Source organism: Anguilla anguilla, chromosome 5, assembly GCF_013347855.1.
Source record: "Anguilla anguilla isolate fAngAng1 chromosome 5, fAngAng1.pri, whole genome shotgun sequence".
NCBI lineage: Eukaryota > Metazoa > Chordata > Actinopteri > Anguilliformes > Anguillidae > Anguilla > Anguilla anguilla.
This window is the reverse complement of record NC_049205.1, coordinates 44,900,304-44,924,274: the sequence shown is the minus strand read 5'-3', so window position 1 is coordinate 44,924,274 and position 23,971 is coordinate 44,900,304. Positions and strand designations below refer to the sequence as shown.

The 23,971-nt window shown below is 47.3% G+C and overlaps 2 protein-coding genes and 1 long non-coding RNA gene across 4 annotated transcripts in view; 2 read left to right on the top strand and 1 right to left on the bottom strand.

Annotated features, from left to right (window-relative positions):
* Positions 1–4,009, top strand: ccnb2 (cyclin B2). Its single transcript, XM_035416959.1, has 8 exons — positions 1–158; positions 775–885; positions 972–1,262; positions 1,674–1,832; positions 1,943–2,179; positions 2,483–2,623; positions 2,760–2,870; positions 3,225–4,009. The coding sequence occupies exons 1-8, from the start codon at positions 135–137 to the stop codon at positions 3,333–3,335; spliced, it is 1,185 nt and encodes a 394-aa protein (XP_035272850.1). The 5' UTR covers positions 1–134; the 3' UTR covers positions 3,336–4,009.
* An 836-nt stretch (positions 4,010–4,845) lies between these two features.
* The window catches only part of LOC118228103 (unconventional myosin-Ie-like), a 52,503-nt gene continuing 33,377 nt past the window's right edge, over positions 4,846–23,971 (bottom strand). Inside the window, exons 12-29 of one of the 2 annotated variants that reach the window (XM_035419384.1) lie at positions 23,263–23,349; positions 22,974–23,060; positions 22,142–22,309; positions 21,165–21,250; positions 19,691–19,772; positions 18,551–18,657; positions 17,433–17,531; positions 15,952–16,096; positions 13,650–13,764; positions 13,248–13,417; positions 12,617–12,762; positions 10,747–10,893; positions 9,948–10,105; positions 9,367–9,456; positions 8,691–8,898; positions 8,166–8,201; positions 6,923–7,092; positions 4,846–6,695 (exon numbers count right to left, since the gene is read on the bottom strand). In XM_035419384.1, coding sequence (XP_035275275.1) covers positions 6,619–6,695; positions 6,923–7,092; positions 8,166–8,201; positions 8,691–8,898; positions 9,367–9,456; positions 9,948–10,105; positions 10,747–10,893; positions 12,617–12,762; positions 13,248–13,417; positions 13,650–13,764; positions 15,952–16,096; positions 17,433–17,531; positions 18,551–18,657; positions 19,691–19,772; positions 21,165–21,250; positions 22,142–22,309; positions 22,974–23,060; positions 23,263–23,349 — 2,178 coding nt within the window. In that variant the 3' untranslated portion in view covers positions 4,846–6,618. The remainder of the gene's footprint in view (positions 6,696–6,922; positions 7,093–8,165; positions 8,202–8,690; positions 8,899–9,366; positions 9,457–9,947; positions 10,106–10,746; positions 10,894–12,616; positions 12,763–13,247; positions 13,418–13,649; positions 13,765–15,951; positions 16,097–17,432; positions 17,532–18,550; positions 18,658–19,690; positions 19,773–21,164; positions 21,251–22,141; positions 22,310–22,973; positions 23,061–23,262; positions 23,350–23,971) is intronic. The other variant, XM_035419386.1, reaches the window with a different exon arrangement.
* Positions 16,007–18,709, top strand: LOC118228104. The gene is made up of 2 exons (XR_004765407.1): positions 16,007–16,140; positions 18,362–18,709. It is a non-coding gene; the product is annotated as an uncharacterized LOC118228104 (long non-coding RNA).

Genomic DNA, 23,971 nt, shown 5'->3' with positions numbered 1-23,971 from the left:
GCGGTATTTGAATGGAGATCCCGTTGTCATAAGCTGCACGGCAAAGCATTTGGGAATAACATATCACTCAGTAGTGTTTGTAGCGGCGTATTATACCTGTGCAGAAGTTATTTTTAAAGGACGAATTTCCAAGGATGTCTTTGGCAGTACGCGGAATTGTAAGTAGCTGATATTTTAGAAACTAAAGGTACCAGGAGTGGAGTGTCTTTAAAGCGTGCTTAGGTTTAGGTAACTTGTTTGCAAGCTTTTCGATTGGCTTGTAAAAAAAAAAAAAAAAAAAAAAAGGGCAACCACTGTAGTTATATTGCTGCCGATTAATGTCGGTTCACCCGTCTCTGTTTTTTCTTAGTGAGGAAAGTGATTTCCGTTTCTTAGCTTTGGGAAAGATTAGATTCCAGACGTGTACAGTTTGTTAGCTAGCTCCAATGAAGTCAGTCTGCTATTCAAGGTACGGCTGTCTTTGTTTGAATCCCATGCATTCCTAAATATTTCGGAGAACAAAGTGCGTTTATTTAGCCTACTACATTGGTAACTAGATAACGTTAGCATACTAGGTAATTGGTTAGCAAATCGAACTTTTCACCTCCGACGTGTTATGGCGTTTGCTTTGGCAACGTTAGGTCTTGCTGGCACGTAGGCATGCAGGCCTTAACTTGGTTAACGCACCAGCTAACTTCAACCCCAGGTCTATCTACGTTATCAAAGCTAACAGTAGCTTAATTCAGACATTCAATTTTTGTTTCTGAACATGTATTTAATGTCGTTTGGACACAGAACCGAAATGCAGAAAACGCAGCCCCGATGGGCAAGGCCATCACAGACGGGACGAGGAGGCCTGTGCTTGGCGAAATTTCCAACTTCGCCAATAAAGCGGTACAAGTCAAGGTAACGTTAACTACGATTCTTTTTAGTTTGATGCTCTTCAAGACTGTTTACTGTTCAATGTGCTAAACCGTTTCTCTCCCCGGTAGAAAAACACGACCTTGAAGGCTCAGGCCGTGAAGACTGCAAAGCCAGCGTCGCAGCAGCAGGCACTGCCGACGGCTGCGCTGCACAAGCGCGCTCCAGTCCTACCCGTGATCGCTGACCCACCACAAGTTGTTTCGGTTTCCACCGATGTGGCCATTAAGGAGGAGGAGTTGTGCCAGGCCTTTTCCGATGCACTTTTAGCCGTAGAAGACATCGATGAAGGCGATGCTGATATGCCTCAGTTGTGCTCAGAATACGTGAAGGATATCTACGTGTATCTTCGGAACCTCGAGGTATAATTGCATGTACCGACTATATGGTTTTGTAAGGAGAATTTCAGTTCCCACCAATGACTGCTTATTCTGAATTTGCAGAATTGAGTGTATTAAATATTGTATCTATTGAATAGTTGAAATGGAGTCAAAGTTTTGCACAATGTTTGCCATGCTGCTTAGGGCTTGGTCTCCACATTGTACAATTTCTCTTTAATTTGGTTTTGAACTCATGCTTAAGTTGGGTGAATTGAAATACTCTGATCTGCAGTGGTATTAAGGTCTGGTTTGTGTGTATTGCCTGAAACTTGGCGGCCACTGCTCGTGCTGTACGCTTGTGCAGAGTTACCACCCCACCTCAGTTTTAAGGTTCCTGCACATTGTGGTTGGATTGATTTAGAGGCCTAATTTCCCCTCCTCCCTGTCTCACAGGTCCAGCAGTGTGTTCGGCCTAGGTACATGCAGGGCTACGAGATCAACGAGCGCATGCGCGCACTCCTGGTGGACTGGCTCATCCAGGTGCACTCCAGGTTCCAGCTGCTGCAGGAAACCCTGTACATGACCGTTGCCATCTTGGATCGCTTCCTCCAGGCACGTCTCGCCGTTTGAATGGCTCCGCATTTCCGTTCGTGGTTTAGTGCCGTTGCAGATGTGAGGCCTTGCGTGGCGCTAACGTGCTTCTTTGCCCCCTTGCCCACCAGGTGCAGCCGGTTTCCCGGCGGAAGCTGCAGCTGGTCGGCGTGACCGCCATGCTCATCGCTTCCAAGTACGAGGAAATGTACGCCCCGGAGGTCGGGGACTTCGTCTACATCACAGACAACGCCTTCACCAAAGCTCAGATCCGCGAGATGGAGATGCTTATACTGCGGGACCTCAACTTCCAGCTGGGTCGCCCTCTGCCCCTGCACTTCCTCAGAAGGGCCTCCAAGGCTGGCAGTGTAACCTCATTTATTTACTCATTTTGAATCCCAGGTTAATTTAAAACCAGCAAGCGAATGTTGCGTTTGTGCCTATCCAGGTACAACTTGGTCAGGAACATGGCAAGCATTGTTGGGGTGAATGGCCTATTCTCGTCATGTGTTAAATAACCATGAACGTATTCATTTGGAAGCCAGATTTGTCATATTGCAAGCAAAGGGGACTTGGGTACCGCGTGTGTAAAGAATTTAAGTGTTCCGAGCATTTTTCACTATCAGTGTTTACTGGACAAGACACAATGTGGCCTTTGGTTTCTTGCTCAGGCTGATGCAGAGAAACACACGCTGGCCAAGTACCTGATGGAGCTGACCCTAATGGACTACGATATGCTGCATTACCACCCCTCTGAAATTGCCGCTGCTGCCCTCTGTCTCTCCCAGCTGTTGCTAGATGGACAAAAATGGGTACGACTACTTTCTAAATGCATGATTGGTCTCATTTGATGTCTAAACGCACTCGAAAGGGAATGGATTTGGTGTTCCCTATAGGCTGTCTGAAGGGCTTTGGGTTTTCTTCACGAATGTTTCTGTTCCCGTTTAGTCTGCAACACAGCAACATTACTCCACCTACAATGAGGACCACCTCAAGCCCATCATGCAACATATGGCCAAAAATGTGGTCAGGGTCAACGAGGGACTGACGAAGCACATGGTAAGTGATGGCCCTCTTTTGAATGTTCCTTCGGATTTTCTTATTTGGACGGCTGAGTGTATCGCTTGGTAAAGGTGCCCTGCTAAGACTGCTGGGTGATCCTTATACATTCAACATCGGTGTTATGAATCTGGGCTCACAGGCAGAATGTCAGGCCGCTTAGGGTTCCTGCATTTTGGGAAATGACCGTTGGCTTGTGGGCTGCCTACAGCTCCAGGTGCTCCCTGTGCATGTGTGGTGGCACGGCAGTGGGCAGTGTACGGGTTGCAGTTCCCCCACACCAGAATCTTAATTTGGTGGGGTACTTCCCATATAGGTCTGGTGTTTGGCTCAGTGCCCTTGTGTGTTCTACAGGCCATCAAGAACAAGTACGCCAGTAGCAGGCTGATGAGGATCAGTCTCCTCCCTCAACTCAAGGCTGCAGTCATCAAGGATCTGGCTGCTCCCCTGCTCCCTCAGTCCTGAGGCCCAGCAGCTGGTCCTGCTCCTCACCCTTGCACTTTATTTTTAATATGGATTTTAAACTTTTTTCAATCAACCTGTGTGGTGGCCTGCTTTTATTTTTTTTTTTTTGGCCTTCATGTAAATATTCTCAAATGTTTGTAGAAATAAACAAGGTTTTTTAAATAGTTCTTTGCATGTTTCAATGTGGCTTTACGATGCAAGTCTCTGCAGTTTTCAATGCTGTTCATGTGTAAATGTATTTTAAATTTAGAATTGTTCATTGCTATGCCTTGTTCAATCAAGTTAGGTGCACTACTGTTCTGTTGTAAATATTTTTTTTTCCCCCTTTGGTGTCCTGTGTTGCAATGGAACTTTATTAAAATCCAAAGAGAACTTTGTTCAGTCCTTTTCAATAAAGGAATTTGAAAGGGAAATGCCACTAACTAGTGGAGCAAAGTACTAGGTCTAATTTCAGGAATCCAAAAATTGGAATATGGCATTGGACAACCCCAGTAGTAATGGTACAGTTTGAGAACTGATAATGTAAGTGTGACTCTTAGGGTAATGAGTTGTAGTATGGGATAATTGTTCAAAGCCCATCCCACATGCTGTAGCTGTATTCCAACTGCACTTTTAATGATGTGACTAGTTTCTGCCTTGGTTTTGGTGGTATTTACCTGTCCATATGGTACAGGTCTGGGGCTATAATACTTCATGAAGGTTCTACATTGAAAGGTTGGGGCTTTTATTTTTGCAAACTGTGATCAATATCCCGTTAAGTCTGTATGCTGACCTACAAGGAGGTTTTCTGTAAGCTTTTATAACTGGCTGTTTTTGCGATGAAGGGCATTTTGGATGCTTATAGCAGTTTGTGAACCCCCCCATGTTGCAATTACTGGTATTTCATGCATTTGTGAGTTTGCATTTAACCTGTACAATAACATTTTGCTTATATGACCTAGTGTTTCCAAAAGGCACAACATAAAAATGCATATTTAGTATAATGTTGCACAATCTGCTTTGGAGTTTTGAAGTTTATATTTTTTGCACTTTAAACCACAACCCTGCATGCGCCTATACCAGCCATTGTATTGGGTGAACCAGCCACTGTACAGGTGAACAGAATCTAAAATCCTTCACGTACAAAAACTGTCTGGATCACCAAAAACCTTAATGCTAAAACTCTAGAAAGTGAGAGGTACCACAAGGTGAGTCCTTTATCAACATCTTGGTATTGGTGAACTGATTTACAGTAGTTGGTTTAATGTTTTTAACACACACACGTGTGTGTAAAGTAATGACTCCAGTGCTGCACAGCAAGATGGCCAATGGTTGGCTTATTTCCACCACTCAGTAGCTGCTACAGCAGTTTTCATTCATCTACAGAATAACCTCTGCGTCTCTTTTTTTTTTTGCCAAGCAAATCATAAACCAGTTTCAAACTTTGTGCTACTGCATGGCCATTGCTCCAAGATGATATAAATGAATGAATTCTAGTATTACTCTAAAGAAAATCACACATGGAGGCAAATTAAAAAAGGAACAGTACATGCTTTATTATAAAATGATTGACACGACTACACAATCTCTGCCACTTTCAACATTGCACAATGGTGCTAGTCACACCGACGGGGAACGTGTTGTCCAACAACGCAAGGCTTTATCGCTTCTAGATGAGGCCTTGGTTCTACTGGCTACTTGAACTTCAACACTATTGCAGGTATCATTTTCAAATGCCCTCCAACAAAGAACCAGTCCTGGGAGTTTGCAATGTAAATACGTTCAATGAGGGGGGGAGGGGGGGAGGGGGGAGGGGGGGTGGTTGGAGAACAAAATGTGGGCAGAGGTAAAACGGGGGCTTGCACAGAGGAGAAATGACAATAAAAGGAAAAAAGCAAAATAAATTCTTCAAATCACCATAGAAACAATCTGGATATGTTAGCATGCCCTTTGGTCTGTTCTGTTGAGGATTAGGATACTCGTCCCTACTGGGAAAGTGTCAAAGATAGCTCCAGTCAGACTAGACCGTCTTCCATCCCTCCCTGAGCACCAACTACAAAAACCAGAATGCAAAATGCCACTAGCAGAGAAAAGGCTTTAAAATACACCGTAAAATCATTTTCATCGTGAGTAATCCGTCGTTACCATTTGTCCCCAATTCCCAGTAAATTGAATTTAAATGGCAATATCGCATTCGTATTGCTTTTTTCCACCCAGACTCCCCAGCTATTATAAGCATACTTGGTAAGATATGTCCTTCAGCCAATCCTGGGCCAATCAACAGGTCTCCACAGGTCTGGCGAGTCCAGCTGTTCCAGGCTGTGATCATAAAGTGCTTATGAACCACTGACACTCACAACCTCCCCCCCCCAGTAATCCCAAGTCTTCTTAATTAGACTAAAGCTACACCTACCATAACTTAAAGTGTGGTAAGAGAATGCTGATGAAATCAGTTCAGATAATCTGGAAACAGTACACGTTTATTTTTTTTTGGTTTGCAGAAACTTGCTTGGCTTTGCGTTGCCTTCTTCAGTTTGTGGAGCAACTCAAATAATGTGATTTTTTGCCTCTAATAATTATGTGCAGATGTGAACCACAATGTACTAAAATTATTGATGTCCTTATAATTATTACCAGAGTAAAACGATCCATGTACAAAACAGTCCTGCAGTGGACTAAAATAAATATACATTTCACAGAATATTTGTGATGTTTATGAATTTCAAACTTTTAGAGGCAATACTATTTGTAAAATCCATCTTAGCAGCAAATATGTCCACTGAAAATAGGCTAGTCTGGAATAAAAAACCCTAGAAGTTTAACCTTAATATACAAGAGAATCTGCGACTCTATAAATGAAACTACCTTTCAAAATTTAAAAGAATCTTATAAAAATTGAGAAGTATAAAGTGAAAGCTCCATACATCATGCATACCTTCTCTCTTCAAACAAAACAACTCGCTTTCAATATATTTGTAATGTGAAAAGAAATAAAATAAGAACAAAGAAAACAATAGCAAGCTATAAATACAATAAATAGTTTTGTTCAGTGCTCACAGGGATTGTGTAGCCATCAGCCCTGAAGAAATGTCTGGTCTCCTTCAGGTCAACACAACATGCCTGGCTTTCCCCCTGTTGATCTAGCATTGGAGGAAATAGCACCATGGGCCTGAGTGCCGAGTGGCCATGGAGGAACACTGTCCCTCACATTCCCTCTACCGATTGGCTGTTCTCTGCTCCCGCCCTCAGGAGACCCCATTGTGACACGTGCACTTCTCCAGGTGGTTGCCAGGCTGCAGCAGGTCTAGATCTTGCTGACGTAGTTGTTGGGGAACAGGCCCTGCTTTCCTCGAAGTCTCCCCGTCCACCAGCCTGAGGAATCTGACCAACCGCACAAAGAAAGAGTCTGAGCCACAGATGTACATATCATCGCTCTACAGTTTGAGCTGGGGTGTCCAGAGGTTGGGCATCCCCTCCACGAATAAGGGATAAACAAAAGGTTTAGCATGTTGCTCAGGTTATTGCTAAGCTGGCCACAATACCCAAGTTCCTGGTGTTAGTGTCTTTGTCTTATCAGACAACATTGAAAGTCTCGAAAGCGCACTCACCTTCCTTGACGATGTCGATGACATCATCGGCGTTGAAGCTGAGCTCATCGGTGTCCTGCGCGTCATAGGCGTACAGGGCCTTGCACTGGGGCACCTGCGGTTTCGGCTTGGGGGCGGGTTTAGGCCGGCCCCCTCCCGGCGTGGGCCGGCCGGCCGACTGTCTGTGAGCTCTGGGGAGGGGGGACAGGGAGGGAGCGGGATGCTAAGTGCACTGCTCCTCTCTGCGCATGGAGTACACGCACCCTCGCGTTACACAGGCCTGCTGTTCTACAAAGCGTCCTACAACACCGGGGTTAGGTATTAGGACAGCATCTCCATGATTGTGCTTCTCAGAGAAAGGCTGTGAAGGGACAATGATGGCTGTGGCACTGCACCATGGTAACAAGATGTGAACTGTTGCAACAGCTCACATCTTGTCAGCGACACACGTGGAATTCCTGCGAGTTGTTCTGCATGTTTGTTTTCAGTGGTGAGTGAAGTGATCCCACATCGAATCTGAAGCAGTTGTAAGGTAGCTGCTACGTGCACCACCAGGTGGCAGTGTAACTCAATAAATCCTCAACTACAAAGGCTTAAAATAAATTTGTCTTCCTAAAAAAGAATAATTGCAATTTTTAAAGGAGTATAAAACTCACAGTATAAAAGAGGACTAAATTTAACTTTACTGTTGAGGGTGTGGCAATGACTATAATGAAATCTCCAACTTAGTAACCACCGAGAAGCAAACACACAAACCATATAAATTACCAGAAGAATTTTCAGCATGATATTTCCCCAATTGCGTCAAAGTCAGCAATAAGTTCTTTCTGACCCAGAAAGACAGAATGGAAAACAAAAACAACCAACAGCGCAGTGTTCTCAAAGCAGACTGCTCTTCTTGATACCCCAAAAACTCAGCATAACTATCATTATTTAGTAGGGCACTTAGTAGGGAACTTCTTCCCACAAGGCCTTTACAGACGTTTGGAGTAACAAGAATTACAGTATAAATAGCAATGCCATTCTAATGTCTAAACAGACTCAGAGCTAAACCTCTCTCTATTTCTTTATGAGGTTTTGATTAGAGGACTGCCTAAAATAATTATTTTTGCCCTCTGAAAGCTGTTAGACAAGAAGAATGAGAGAAGGAGAATCAGCCGCTACCAGGAGGGAGTGAGAGATTGTCTCTAACATGCCAGTGAGTTGTAACATGGCCAGGACTAAACCCCCACCCAACGCATCAGCCACACTCAGAAAGACTCACATTCCTCCATTTGATGTGGGGGCTCCAGCTTCTTTACTATAAAGGAACACATCATCCCGGTTACACTCACTAACACACAGCCCGGGACCATGGTTTCTTTGAGTCTCTGACTTAGTGTGGTAGGGATATTGCCAGCTGTGTGTGTGTGTGTGTGTGTGTGTGCATGTGTGCGCGTGCGTGTGTGAGAGAGCAAGAGAGAGAGAGTGTGTGTGTGTGTATGCTTGCGTGAGTGCACAAGAGAGTGCATGTGCATGTGTGCGCATGTGTGTGCGCGTGCACGTGTGAGAGAGCGAGAGAGAGTGTGTGTGTGTGTGTGTATTCTTGCGTGAGTGCGCAAGAGCGTGCATGTGCATGTGTGCGCATGTGTGTGTGCGTGCGCGCGTGAGAGAGAGAGTGCGCGTGTGTCTGTGTGTGTGTGTGAGTGTGTGTGTGTGTGCGCGGTACGTATGTGTGTATCAGCGTGTGTGTGGGGCGAGACATTACAGCTGCCATCACTGTGTGACACAGCAGGCCTTGCTAACTCACCCAGCAGCACCCGAGTCAGGAACCTTCAGAAAGTCCAGGTTTTCGTGCGGCTTACTCCTATTTTTGACCTGGCTGACAGCGTTGGCAGGTGGAAGGTAGGGGCGGTTTGCATTGGCAGGCTGTGGCCTCTGATTGGCATGCTCCAGTGAAGCTTTCCTCTGGTTGGCTGCCTGATGGGCATTTTTAAGCCCGCCATTCTGGTGGGCAACTGTTTGAATAAGACAGAGTTGGAAAATTGAACAACTATTCACTCAACGACAATTCACTCAACAGAAAAAAACTATCCGGGAGCTTCAAAAATAGCAAATGAGAATTTAAATATGTCTGTATATAGGGGAAGTATAATTATATAGTTCTAATGTCTAAAAACCCACTAGGTAATGTTTCTTTTATGATAATGATAATGTTTCTTTTTTTTAACTAACTCTTCTTTTGTCTCTCAGATCTTGAAGTAGACACGTGATGGTGGAACTCATATGAGTGTAAGCTTCCCTATCTTAATCTCTGTTGGCGTTTGCTTACTACGTGAAATACACATTCCTAAGTCACTTTTGGCGAAACACATTTGATATGATGCTCAGAAATGTTCTGCAGTAGAAGACTCTTTTCTTTTGAACTGAGAATGTGTCCACTGAGAAACAGACGATTCTTCACAAGACAAGACAGCAGGTCTTACCTGGGGGCCCGGGGGCCGCCCTAGAGGGGGTGTTCTGGTGGGTTCTTGACCGGCTCCTGTGGCCCTGAGCGACATTCTTTTTAGTGGGACCTAGACCAGGGCAAAAAACAGTTATGTCCCACGATGTTTAAGCAGTTCCTAACAAACATTCACCACAGCACAGAAAAACAAGCTGAATCAAGAAGCACCACATTCATCCTACTTATATCTGATGCCTTGCTGATGCAAACTCATGCTGTGTCAAATTCCCACATAAAAAAAGAGGGAGCCTACAGAAAATAGACAGATGTAAGCAGTGACTAAAGACAGGAAGGGGGAGAGGTGGGGACTCTACAGACAGTCTCACCTGTAGTTTCCTCCAAGTGGGGCAACTCAATCAGGTATCTACCACTGCCTGCACCAGCCTTGCTTTCAAATGGCTTCCAGGTCGGGCAGTAATAATGCTACACTTGAATTTTAAATGATATGGGTGCAGTACTTCCATATAATCATTTCTCTTTAATGGCCTCTCCATTGGAAATGGGGTTTCCATTGGTGGTTTTTGTCAGGACAACCCGGCGTGCCAGCCTGTGGAAACTTACGCGTGTTCTTGGGCAGGCCGGGTCCGATGCTGACCTGCAGCATCTTGTTCGAGGGCCGCAGTACGGCCTGGTCGCCCTGCCCGGCGACAAACTGCACCTGCCGGGACCCGCCCGCGCTCCAGGGCCCAAAGCTCTCCTTCTTCAGCTTCAGGTCCAGCCTGAGTGGGACGGGAGGGGGGCAGAGGAAATCAAACACCTGCTAAACTGGGGGGGAAGCTGGCCTTGTACCTGGAGTTCATCACCAGGCAGGGCAATGCCACTGAGCACTGGAGGTGTTAAGGTATACAACCTGAATTGCTTCAGTAAAGATCTAGCGAGCTGAGCTGCCTTTGAAAAGGGCCTCTTAGTGCAGCGTTTCCCAACCTTTTTCCTTCCGCGGCACACTTTACAAATTTACAGAATCTCACGGCACACCACGGCGACAGAAAAAAAAACCGCGAGCGACGTACTTACATTGATGTGACGTGCCAACAGTAGGCCTGAATGTTCTTTTGGGGTTTTAATTAAGCGATATGCATTTTAATGACATTTATTTTGGCTTTTGTGAATGGGATTTGTTCATTTAAGTTTTTTTAAATTCATTTGCACATTAAAGTTTTTGAAAGGATTTTTCAAACGGCACACCTGACCTCGCCCGACAGCACACCAGAGTGCCGCGGCACACCGGTTGGGAAACTCTGTCTTACATACATGTGCCTTGGTACCCTGGAGCAAGGCACTCAACCTGCATTAGTAAAGGTGTAGCTATGCATGTTGCCCTTGATAAGGGCCTCTGTAAGCGTGCGGGCTGATTACTAACGTTGTGTTGAACTTGAGCGGCAGTTTCCTCTGGGTCCTCTCCTCGAACCTGCGGGCCAGCAGGCTGATGAACTCGGTCTTGAACATGCACTCCAGCAGACTGTCGTACTCCTGCTCGTGGAGGATGAGGAAGTCGTCCTGCATGGTGCTGAGAGACAGGGGGGAAGGCAAGACGGAGGCGGAGTCAGAGGACGCACGGTTTACCGGAGGAGAGTGACATCATCGGTCTGTCCTCGTTGCTCAAGGACACGTCTCCCTGGAGCCAAGCAGGTGGAAAACCGACCCCTGTGGTTACCGCGTGAACCGCAGATGCATATCATTACGATGCAGCAAATGACCGTATGTAAACATCATGTAAATGGACTGAACTTTCTAGAACACGCCAGGCAGTTCCAATTGGGGGAAGATGTAGCCAGCTTCCATAGTGAAAATGCTGTGCGAATCAACGCTCTACCCAACACACCGCTCTTGTCTTTCTCTAGTTCATACTGTCCGTCCGTGAGAGAGTCGCTGTGCGTCTGAATGCCACAGAAGGAGTTACAGTACCGTTTAACTACCATAGAAGTGAAGAGCAGAATCAGTGCAAACAGCGATGCACTGCTTCCCAAATAAAGTTAAGTCCTTTTTTAACGAGCATTTTACAACGCCTGCTTTCCCCAGGGGCACCACCTGGTTCGCGTTACCCGCCCGCACCCCCGTCCAATTCGGTCACGAAGGCTGGGAAGGCTCCGCAGCACTTGTTTCACGGCAATAGCGCGTTTCTCCATTACCTGTCCCACACACCTCTCACTATCGGGTCCCTACTGATTATCTGCACGGCTAATAATAAACTGCGGAACTCGGGTTTATATCAAATCCTGTGAAGTGCACATGACCTGGAATCCTCGCCTGGTCACGGGGCCAGTCACCGACAGCGCTCCGGGAGAGAGAGAGAGAGAGATAAAAGGAAAAAAGGACGCGGGCGCAAGCTTATCTTTCCATGACCGAGCGTCAGATAAAAAAGGGCTGAGTTTCACTGGCCCTGGGCGCCCTTCTCCGTCTATATATAAAGCGCTTGACTTTCGCGCAGACGAGCTGACGTATACGAGCGGGGCTCCCAATGTTTCGCAGATGTCTGCAACGTCACGTGCGACATTAAAGGCAGAACCAGGGGAGAGAGGGATCTAAACCTGGGGGCGGGGGGCCCCTTTTGAAGTCGCCCCGCGCGCGTTTCTGCAGCCGGCCGGGCCCGCGTGTTTCTCATTACACTCGGCCTCGCACCGCGGGCCAGGGCGCTCAGACGCGCCGCGGCTCATTAAACTTTAACACCCCCTTCTCCCCGGACTCCAAGCTTTCTCACAGGACGGCTCGCCTCTCTCTCCCTCACGCCCAATAGGAAGAGGAAGGCCGTGTCCCAGCGGTACAGAGGAACCTCCGAAGAGACCCCAACAATTCAGACCCATCCCATTCCCATACAGTACAGCCAGACCCATTTTATTTAAGCCCAGTTTCATTTCTGCTACGCCAGCTTTTGCACAATGTGTCAATTACATACAAACTTGTTACTGATGATATCAGGTCTTGTGATTTAGCTATCATTACTATAGTTAGCATGTGCGAACCTCTTCACATTTGATCTTTTGTCTATATTAATAAAATGTATTCCATTATATTCTAGGGAGGGAACATGTGTGTACCATCCATGTGAAATATGTACTACGGTAAAGCCTGTATAGCCCCTCCCCCTATCAGGGGCCATTGGGTAACCCCTCCCCCTATCAGGGGCAATTGTGTAGCCCCTCCCCCTATCTGAGGCCCTTGTGTAACCCCTCCCCCAATCAGAGGCCCTTGTGTAGCCCCACCCCCAACCTCAGGGGCCCTTGCAGGCTCACCTTAGGGACACGGCCAAAATCTTCTCCACCTCAATCCTTCGCTTCAGGACCTCCATCACCAGGCCTCGCTCTGGGCCCTGCTTCACCTTCTCCCGCCCAATCAGGTACACGCACTTCGCCGTCAGGATCAGGTCTCGGTTTATGCTCTGGACACACAAAGAGAGGAGCCAAAGAGAGAGAGTGAATGAGCGTGTGGGAGAGTTACATTCCCTCTCCTGTTACAGCGGAATTCCACGCGAGCGAGACTCCCTTCATCTGTCCTCCCATGAGGATAAAAATGCTCTGCAGGGATAATTATATTCTCCACCATAAAAATCAGCCTTTTGCCCCAGTAAGCCAGCGGAAAATTGATAGAGAGGCTTGCGTGGGATTTTAACCGCATGATGAGAATTCAGAGTTTATGATTAAGCTTGCCAGATAAACAGAGGGAATATATCATTTTGAAGTTTGTCTTCAAGCATTTGAAGCCCACAGCTAAAACTATGAGAGCGCCCTTCATTGCTCTTCAGGAAACAGGGCATTTTTACAGTGCGTTTCTCATGCCACTGCACACCGATCGGCCCAATGCCTGCGGGCTTAGAGCCCCTGGAAGCCCAAAGCTAGCTAAGGGCGGAGGCGCGTCTCAGGGCACCTTGAAACGGCGGTCGTATTTGGTGACTTTGTCGGCGAAGTCGATCTTCTCCCTCTTGGCCAGGAACTGCCGCAGTTCCGGCCGGTCGTCCATGCCCAGGTAGTCCCCCACGAAGTTCCTGTTCAGGCTGTGCCTCCGCCTCTCCTTCCGGTTCAGGAGCAGGTCGGAGGCTGGAGGGCCGGAGGAGAAGGGAGAGGAGGCACAGAAGAAGACGGCACAGTCAGAGTGGAGATACACACTAACGCTCAGAGGGAGAGACAGGTGTTTGGCGTTTCCAGCGAAGAGGGACAAATTTAAGATGATAAAAGTTTCTCTAGAAAAGAGAACTGGGAACCGCAACACTGCCCTTTTGTGCCCAACTCCACAGCAGCACAACAGCAAACGCGTTTCGTTTTTCTGTACCTTCTTCCCTCATCTGGACGCACTTCTTCCGGGCCACGTACTTCCACCAGGTTCTCTGGATGGCCCTGGCGTGGCCGTCAAACTTACGATCCCTCGTTTCCTCCAGCAGAAACAGCTGCAGACGTGGAGGCAGAAATCACACCGTTAAACACCTGAACATATTCATACATGCACACACACACACATACACGCACACACACATACGACATGCACTCACGACACGCACACACACACACAGCGATACAGTGATACAGTGACGCAAAACTTCTAAACACTTCAGTACATAGACAAACATACGCACTTTCATACATTACAAAAAAGGTAGACTACACATTACACATAATGCTGACTCAGCATGACTTCCAGATGTCTACATCTAACATGCTTGAAAATACATACATATATGGAGCATCAAAAGCAACTTAAGACATGCCATGTCTCTTCTTAAATGGCGGAAAATGTGTGTTTATTTACCACTGTCTCATATGCTTATCAGCTGGATTCTGCCTTCTGGGTTTCAATCAAAGTTACATTATCTTGTTATAAATGAGACGGTTACATAAAACATCCTGTGAGACCGAGCTGTGTCCCTGGAGCACTGAGGCCCTTTATATAACCTTCACAGTTATTCTAACCAGTATACAGTATGCTTGCTACATTCAACATTAAACATAAATGGTATATTTTTATTTCCTCCTATGTTTACACAACAGCTTCCCTTATCCAGCAGAAAAGTATGACTAAAAATAGAGAACGAAAGTTTAAAACGTACAAAGCGGGAAAAAAATTTGAGGTAGAGCCACATCAGTGGAGCAAAAGGTCACTCCTTATGAAAGCCCCCCAGTTAATGAACAGACCACTGAAAGACAAGGGACACAGACCTGCATTTACCCAGAGTGCTTCTGTGTGTAAACAGCCCCCTCCCCCCACCCCCCTGCATCCAGGGGCCCGGTGTACCGGGTCCGCCCTGCGTGGACTCATTTCCCTGCTGCCCCGGCATTTCCTGTGCTCCGTCACCACGGCCACATCACCGCGCTCTCTCAGAGACTAAACATCCTGTGCCCGCTCCCGCACCCGCTCCTGAGCCCCTGGAAGCGGCCTGGTACAGGCACCGCCGCGGCCTGGGCACTGCCCTGCCAGCCAGGGCCGGGGGGGGGGGGGGGGGGCCCCGAACCCGAACCCGAACCGTCTGATTCGCTCGCTGTGAAGAGCACAGACCCCAGCCCCCACGCTGGGTACCTCCATGCAGAGTTAATCCAGCTATGTCCATCACATTCTCCTGTTAAGCTTTACCAGAGTCTGTGACGCCCCCCCTGGCACACACTAAACGGGCCATTAAAAGTGTTTATTTGTCAATTTTGTGAGAAGAAAAAATACTATCCACATTGAGAGACTGTATGCATTTCATCAGTACAAGCTGGCAAGGAGCTGGACTGCCTTATATAACTACATACGGAAGGGGGGGAGAGAAATTGCACAGGTCACACACTAATTACTGTGTGTCAAGGCCTTATCAGGGCAGGGCGGGGGGTGGGGGGGGTTGTTTTCAGAAGCATGGCAGCTCCTTGCCAGCCCCTCCCTTATTTAATATCCGAGACGCCCAGTGGCGTGAGGCCCCACAAGGGGGGGGGGGGGGGGGGGGGGGCGAGGGGAGGGGCTTGGCACACTGACGCTATGATCGCACATTCATCCTCAGCCACAAGGGCTGATTCAGGTACACGTGGAAATGTCAATAAGTGAGGTCACAGGCCTGGCACAAGCAGAGCTTTCATAAGCAGAGAGAGAGAAAACTGCTCACTCTGTGGGGAAAAGAGGCTCCTCACCACAGCAATGCTCCTTTAGAGCAGCCCTGCTGAACGCCACAGTTTGATGCTGGATTAACACACAAGATGTAAGCTTGATTAAACCTGACCTCCCGGACATACACACACACACACACTCACACACACACACACACACACACACACTCACACACACACACACACACACACACACACACACACACTCACACACACACACACACACACACACTCACACACACTCACACACACACACACACACTCACACACACGCAAACATACACAGGATCTGAGTCACCCTCATCTCACACAGTCGTGGTAGCTGGGACCCCAACCATTCTCATTCTATTTCCGATGATGTGGACTATGACCGCTGATGATTAATAGATGACGTATCCGTGGCGACCTCAGTCAGCGCTGACACGCGGCCAATCGAGCGAGCTGGGGGCAGGGTCCCGCGGCGGGGAGCTCTGCAGGAAGTCCGCGGGCCGGCGGGGTCGTACCGATTCGGGGGCTTTGATGAAGAGCTTGGTGTGGCCCAGCTGGTACTGGTCCTGGTCCATATTGACGGAGCGCAGCAGGTGAAGGACGCCCTGCTTCTCCTCCCCGCGCCACGTCGGCCACGACTCCTTGGTCAGAATGGCGTACCTGGAGAGGAGAGGCGGAGGGACGCAATACAGAGAGAGAGAGCGGTAAGGGTGAGAACGTGTGTATGTGTGTGTGTCTGTGTGTGTGTCTGAGTGCGCATGTGGGTATGTGTGTGTGTGTGTGTGTGTGTGTGTGTGTGTGTACGTGTGAGAACGTGTGTGTGTGTGTGTGTGAGTGTACGTGTCAGAACGTGTGTATGTGTGTGTGTGTGTGTGTGTGTGTGTGTGTGTGTGTGTGTGTGAGTGCGCACGTGGGTATGTGTGTGTGTGTGTACGTGTGAGAATGTGTGTATGTGTGTGTGTGTGTGTGTGTGAGTGCGCACGTGGGTATGTGTGTGTGTGTGTGTACGTGTGAGAACGTGTGTATGTGTGTGTGTGTGTGTAAGTGTGTGTACGTGTGTATGTGTGTGTGTGTACGTGTGAGAACGTGTGTATGTGTGTGTGTGTGAGCACGTGTGTATGTGTGTGTGTGTGTACGTGTGAGAACGTGTGTGTGTGTGTAAGTGTGTGTACGTGTGAGAACGTGTGTATGTGTGTGTGTGTGTGTGAGCACGTGTGTATGTGTGTGTGTGTGTACGTGTGAGAACGTGTGTGTATGTGTGTGTGTGTGTGTGTGTGTGTGTAAGTGTGAGAACATGTGTATGTGTGTGTGTGTGTGTGGCATGCACGTGTGTGTCCTGTGCTTGACCTTGTTGAAATGACTCTGAGAGAACAATCACCTGTGCCACTCTGCGTGGGATAGTGTCTCAGTATCTTGAGCGAAGATTAAGGAAGTGGCTACAGAGTGAGCGTGTGCCAGACAGAGAGAGGCGGAGCCAGACCAGGGCCACACCTGTCTGTCCTTCCCAAGAGCAGAGGGGTCTCACAGCCTCCCAGCTCAAACCCCACGCCCTCTGATACCGGGCCTCCGCAGTGCCCCCTCTCTTTGGGCCCTGCACACACCCTGTTCTCTGAGTCACGCCAATACAAACATCAGCAGAATGAGGACTTCCTGACCACTTCAAAAATGAAGACCCTGTCCATTCCACAGGGGGACTAAGAGAGACAGATCAAGAGCGAGATAAAGAAGGGAACAAAGAGGGAGGGATTACACAGCAAGAGGGAGAGGTGCAGCGTGAGGGCGCAGAGAGAGCGAGAGAGCGGTACAGAGTGCGGGCGCAGAGAAAGTGAGAGATTTAATGAGAGAGCGAGAGAGAGGTACAGAATGCGGGTGCAGAGAAAGTGAAAGATTTAATGAGAGAAAGAGAGAGAGAGAAGCAGCAGTACAGAGTGCGGGTGCAGAGAAAGTGAGATAGTTCAGGGGAGACGGGGAGAGAGAATACTTGCGGAGTCCCTACCTGTTGAGAAACTTCCGGAACACCCTCCTGTAGGCGTAGCCAGCACGCCGCACACGGATGTTCTCTTTCAGACCCAGATATTCCACTTGGTGCTTTACTCTGGAGAGAGACGGGACATGGGAGATTAAAGATGTGGGGGCATAGGGGATGGGGTGGGTGGTGGCTAATACAACTCCCTGTCCCCCAAATGACCATCATGGATGCCTGACAATCAAAGCAAAACCTAAGCCTGAACTTCAGTCTCCAAACATTATAGTACAATTCCCATACAAAAAACTACCCTTTATTAAATAACACCGAACGCTCATGTTGGTCAGCTGACCAAACAGGTATTAATCTGTAACTACCATACACAATCACAACACGTCAATATCTATTATCACAGACGCAAAAAGGTGATCATTAGACAGAAATGAGTCACACTTTCCAATAATGAAAAAACCCTGAAATACTAGAAACCCTAGACAAAGGCGCATGTCCTAGCACTCAAGAAAAACAATGCAGGAAGTTGCTAAAGAAAACAACACAGGAAAATGAAAGTCTTAATCTCAAGAAGGGCCAGAACAAAGTCAAACAGTTCACAGAAGAGGCCAAGGTTATATTTTATCTATATAGCTTATAGATAATGCAGCAGGCTGCTGGAAAGAAGCCTAATTCAGAAAGCCAATGACAAAAAAACCAATGACTGTTGTGAGGAGATCCAGATTACTGCGGTTTTGATTATTTGGTAATTTATACTATGATCCACAGCTACTAAACAGAGCAGCCTATTTAATAAGGCTACAGCAATAGAAGTAACAATTCCAGTCAATGAAGGGTTAAAATTCTTGAAACCGGAGTATCTGGATGAAAGACTTACATTCCTGATGCATTCTCTCAAGTAACTACTTTACCTGAAACACTGACCCAACACAACTATTCCATCACAGCTGAAGCAGCCAAACCAGAAGCCCAGGTCCCTACCCTACCGACCAATCAGAGCCAAAACGCCCCAGAGGATTACGCAGCCAGCCAGAAGACGTAATTGGATGGGACCATAAACTCAAGGCATCTGAGCAAAGAGGGTAAAGGAAGTCCCTGAACGTGTCGGAACGTCCCGGAAGGTCCCTGTCCCTCACCGGCTCTCCTCCCAGTCCCTGGGCTTCTTGGTCTCGTTGGGCTTGATGCAGCGGATGTAGTGTGGGGTGCACTTCATCAGGGTCCCCACCAGGTCATTGGCTTGTTTCTGAGAGGGGGAGGAGAAATAAACTGTCAATCCTAAAAACCCTGAGTGGATTCAATGGCTGGCACACACAAAAAAGTAAACATGCATTTCTCTTAGCTTTGGATGCTAGACATTTCCCTGCAAAATGTTCCAGCATTACTTCTCTGTTGACATATTAATATAAGTTTAGGCCCAACTCAGCAACCTTGCTTATAATTACTCTGTGATTAAGATAACAAGATAATAAGGAAATGCCCTTTTTATTTATACCCAATAAAAAGTAAATCAAACAAGTTTGACAAATAAAAATGAAAATATTATAAATTTGAATAAAGTGATAGGAACAGATTTTTGAGATTCTCATAAGAACGGCCTTATTATCGCTGTTTTCCCTGATGTGAGCAGAGCACAGAAATGGGTGGCGGACTCGCACACAGACGCTGATCGCGCGCTAGACAGTGACACCCTGGTGCTGACATCCAGTCTCGATACAGACTGTACTGAAACAACAGCCGAGTAAAAGACCCTTTCATTGCTTGCCCCAGACGAGCTGCACCTGGACAGACAGGGAAAGGACGGCCCAGGTGAGACTGCCTGGCATTCAACTACACACGAGAGCATGCTCGGACAGCACAGACACACTTTCACACAGACACACTTTCTCTCAGACGCACAGACACACTTTCATACAGACACACTTTCTCACCACGCACAGACACACTTTCACACAGATGCAATTTCTTTCAGACTCACAGACACACTTTCTCTCAGACGCACAGACACACTTTCACACAGACACACTGTCACACAGACGCAATTTCTCTCAGACGCACAGACACACTTTCTCTCAGATGCACAGACACACTTTCACACAGACGCAATTTCTCTCAGACGCACAGACACACTTTCACACAGACGCAATTTCTCTCAGACGCACGGACATACTTTCTCTCAGACGCACAGACACACTTTCTCTCAGACGCACAGACACACTTTCTCACCACACACAGACACACTTTCTCACCACGCACAGACACACTTTCGCTCCACACACCTTGATTTTGCTGCCAGCCGTGGTCGGCCTGCCCTTCTTGTCAGCGTTGAGGTTCTCTGGGAACAAGGCCCGGATGAAAGGTCTGTCAATGAGAACCGAACAGAGAGAAATGAACAGGGAGTCTGGGGCTGCTCAGACAAGATGGAGGACCTTCAGAGGATTTCTCAGAATTAAAAAACCCCACAAGTTGGACATGCTAGTTTTTCCACCCCTGGACAGCTTTCTTAAGCAAACTTTGGTCTTTGGAATTCATAATGCAAACCCAGCGCTACAATCCTTTCTGCTGTAGAGCACTGGAAACCGAACCGTATTTGGGATAGCTGTGGTTTTGAGCCAAACTTGAACTTTTGCATAGTTAAGCGAGATGCAGTTGCAACACAAAACATTTTTTGTGGGACTGAAATATTCTTTTTACATTCTTTCGCTCCGTTCGTTCGATCTATAAAAGATGTAGACTAAGACGAATTCACGATGGCCTGAATGTAGCATTTACTTGTGAACATTCCCAGCATACTTGGTGCAATGACCAATAGGCTGAACATATTTTAATATTTTGAAGCCATTTCACCTCTCTTCTTGAAGAGAGAACAGCATAAAACAAAGGGCTTTTTTTGCCAAATTTGATAAAAAACAGCATGAAATGAACTAAAGCAATTAAAAAGGTAATTGGTGCCTTTTAAATAACTGAGCTACAAAATAACTTCAAATATCACACAGCTCAAGTGTGTATCACACATTATTAATAATCATGTTACTTTGAACTCAAACACATAGTTTTACAAGAACTATGCTTTGTTCCCGTGAGTGTTTTTATAAGGGGAGCAGGAGAGCTGACGGGTGGGGGAGGGGTGAGTGTGTGTAGCCAGCTCTGCATGTGTGCGGAGAGACCAGCAGCTGGCTGACAATGCCCAGCGAACAATAAGAAAGCTTTTTATTCCTCGCTGCAGATTGGGGGGAACTGAACTTGACAAAGAGGAGAGGTGACCTGCTCCCGGGGTCACCCCCGAAGACGGGGGACTCCGCCCCTCCCCGGTTCATCTGCCAGCACGAGCGTGAGCGCGAGCGTGTGTGTGGGCCCCCCCAGCCAGACCCACAAAGGCTTGGCACAATCAAACTGGGGGGGGGGGCAAAGGCTGTTTGCACAGATGGCTGCCCCGGCCCCATAGAGGCCAAGAATTAAGCAAGACGAGCAGCGTGTGCCACGATCCTGCACCCCGGGGGGGGGGGGGGGGAGCGAGAGCGCCCCACATCTAAGGAGCATAACAAAACCAGACCCAACGCGCTGCCCCGCCGCGGAGGGGGAGGGGCTAACGGGTAACGCGGGGAAGCCGGCCTCCCGTCTCCGCGCAGCTGCCTGGGCGACCAGCGCGGTTGGGGCTCCACTTCAGTCAGCAGCAGAAAAACAAAAAACCAGCGTGGAGGCCCCAGGAAAACGGGGTCCTCCTGGCAAGGCGCCCCGGGGTCCGCCGCTTACATCTCGCTGCTCTGCATCAGCTCGATGAGGTCCGTGAAGAGCACGTCCCGATTGCGCTCGCAGAACCCGTCGGCGTCGTAGGACACCTGCGAGGACGGAGACGAAAGGGTTAGAGTGACGATGGTGAGCGCGTGACACACGAAAACTGGTAATTCACCAGGCCCAGGTGTCCACTTTTCCCATCAAGACCACCATAGAAATACAAAGAACCCTGACCTGGCACTGAAATTTAATGCAAGCATCGCACAATGACGTTTACTCTGTCGTCTCAGTCACCGAAGGTCTAATTCACTGCGTTCAGTTCAGTTTGTAGGCTGGTACTTACATTAACTGCGATGTATGAGTAGCAATCGCTAGACCCAGCTAAAAACATTCCCAGACCAGCAAGTGTATGTGCAAAATCACTAAAGCGCTAAATGTAAGTTAACTACGCTAACCAAGAACCACGACATAAATCACAACTATAAAGATCATGAGAAGTATCAGAGAGTGTGTGTGCTGATACGCATATGTTTGCCGTAAAACAGGAGTGGAGTTCTTCATGCCTACATCATCGCATGCAGCCCGTCATGATCTTAGGAACCGCCTCTCTGGTCAAGCAGGGCATTAGACACATGCTGCTCAGGGTGTTCGTGCTATTGTCAGTTAAACTACTTTATTCCATTAATCTTAGTCAGTCCCTGATCTCAACTGCACAACCTATTTCCATGATTTATAGTCACGTGCGCCACTGTCAGTGTTATGGTCTCAAAGTTATCACTGTGAAGTCAGGTCATTCAAGATATGCTGATTGCTGTTCCTGGCACAACCATACATTAAAGTGCTGAGTCTTTTGGCCTGTGCTCATGACCTTTTCAAGCTTTAGAACCTGGGCCCACTGACCCGAGAGCCTTCAGGGAGTATCAGGCAGACATAAACAAACAGACATGAAACATAAAACAGACGAATACGAAGCTGCGATGTCCGGCGGTGAGCACCTTTCCAGCGTAGTGGTGAATGATGAAGCCCTGGTTCCAGCTGTTGAAGTGCTCGTGGGAGCTGACCTGCATGCGCAGTTTCTGCAGCAGGGTCTGGTCCGCACCCTCACCCACCGCGTGCATGGTGGCGCACACGTCATCCAGGATGCTCATGATGCCCGGGGGATTCTGGGAATGATGAAGAACACCCAGATGTAAAAGAATGACTAGCCAACCATCAACCTCAACCTTCAATTATATATTGCAAAAAATCATGTGCTAGAGGCAACAGGCAAGGAACAGATTTGGAAACACAAGGTACATTCCTACTGAAGCAGTCATCTTAGGGCAGTTAAACTAAAAAAGCTATTTAGGTTTATAAAAAGCATTAGACATGACCAATTTCAATTGACGCACTGGTAGTGACTAATTTGAAACAGAATTATCCTCTATCTGAAACCTAATGTACCCACACAATTAGATTATATTATAAGCTCCAGCTGCTGCTGGATGGTTCTGCAACATTGGCAGAACCAGATTTCTAAGATGGCCGTCTGGGTACGCCTCTCGGTTTCTGGTTCATCTCTGTGGTGGACGGTCAGTAAGCGGTTTAATTTTTTCCCCTCATCAGAAGCACTTCATTTTTCACAGACAAAATCTGTGCAGCCTTGAAGTCCCGTTCGCCAGCTTGCTAACGACCAGCTCTTACTGGGGCTTTCACGGACGAAGCGCGTTTCCGAGCGAGTTAACTGGACCGAGTCATACTAGCATGAGCGTACCGATGACAGAATGGGTCTCAGGGGAGGAGCCTGCATGGGGGGAGGAGCCTGCATGGGGCGAGCGTGCAGCTTACCAGTTTGCTCTCAATGAGATCACACACTATCTTGTTGTTGAAGTATTCGATGGGAGTCCACCTGATTCCTTCCTGCACGTACTCTTCCTGTGGGCGGGGACAGGCGAGATGGACAGAAGTGAGGGCTTCGATTCAAATCAATGCACAAAGCTCATTACCAGGACTTAAGGTGCAGCTGAACGAACATTCTAATGTCAATGTTCTAATTACAAAATAAACTGACAAATGAGCGTTTTAATTTTTACTAATTATGAAAGAAACCATGAATAGATAAAAATGAGATTTTTACCTGCTCAGCCTTCAGTGTAAGTTCAATAAATATCTGCTGTAGCTTTTCATTCACAAAGTTGATGCAGAACTGTTCAAAGCCATTTTTCTGCACACAAAATCACATTAGAAACTAATTAGGAAACATGGAAACACATCCTACTTAAAAAAAATATAACTTAATAAAGCAAGCAAAAAAATACATGATGTGCTAATGGACCAAATAAGGTACCAAAATGAGAATTCTGTAAAACATTCAGGCCTTTAAATTGAGCCTTAAAATGGTTGACTATTTTATCAAATCATAATGGTAGGGATATTTCCATAAACCTGAAAAAATAACTTGCATAATGCAGTAATGTAATGGAATGACTGTCAACCCCAGATACAGAAACCACTGAAGAGTGACTAAAAATTGCTAGCTTCCGAAACAATGAGGCTATCCTTAGTCAGCCTTGTTTATAGAAAGAGGTTATCTACAAGTCAGCACAGCACTCACAGAGGAAGCCATTCTAAATGGCATATTGCTTGAACCACTGACCTGTGGTTTTCCCCATCTGTGCACCGTGCTACACAACTACCCACAACTTCCCTTTACGGTCAGGCCCAGCAAATTCACACATGCACACTGTCTATACTGTATGTATGTCTGATTGTCTGTATATATGTATATACCCTCATTGAGCCACAAATATGAATTATCAGTGACACTTTATATGTGTGGGGTTCGA

Excerpts from the sequence above, each read along its gene's own strand:
- ccnb2 (XM_035416959.1), top strand. The coding sequence starts at position 135 with ATGTCTTTGGCAGTACGCGGAATT. Across the intron at positions 159-774 it reads CTTTGGCAGTACGCGGAATT|AACCGAAATGCAGAAAACGC; the intron begins GTAAGTAGCTGA and ends GTTTGGACACAG. Across the intron at positions 1,833-1,942 it reads TCTTGGATCGCTTCCTCCAG|GTGCAGCCGGTTTCCCGGCG; the intron begins GCACGTCTCGCC and ends CTTGCCCACCAG.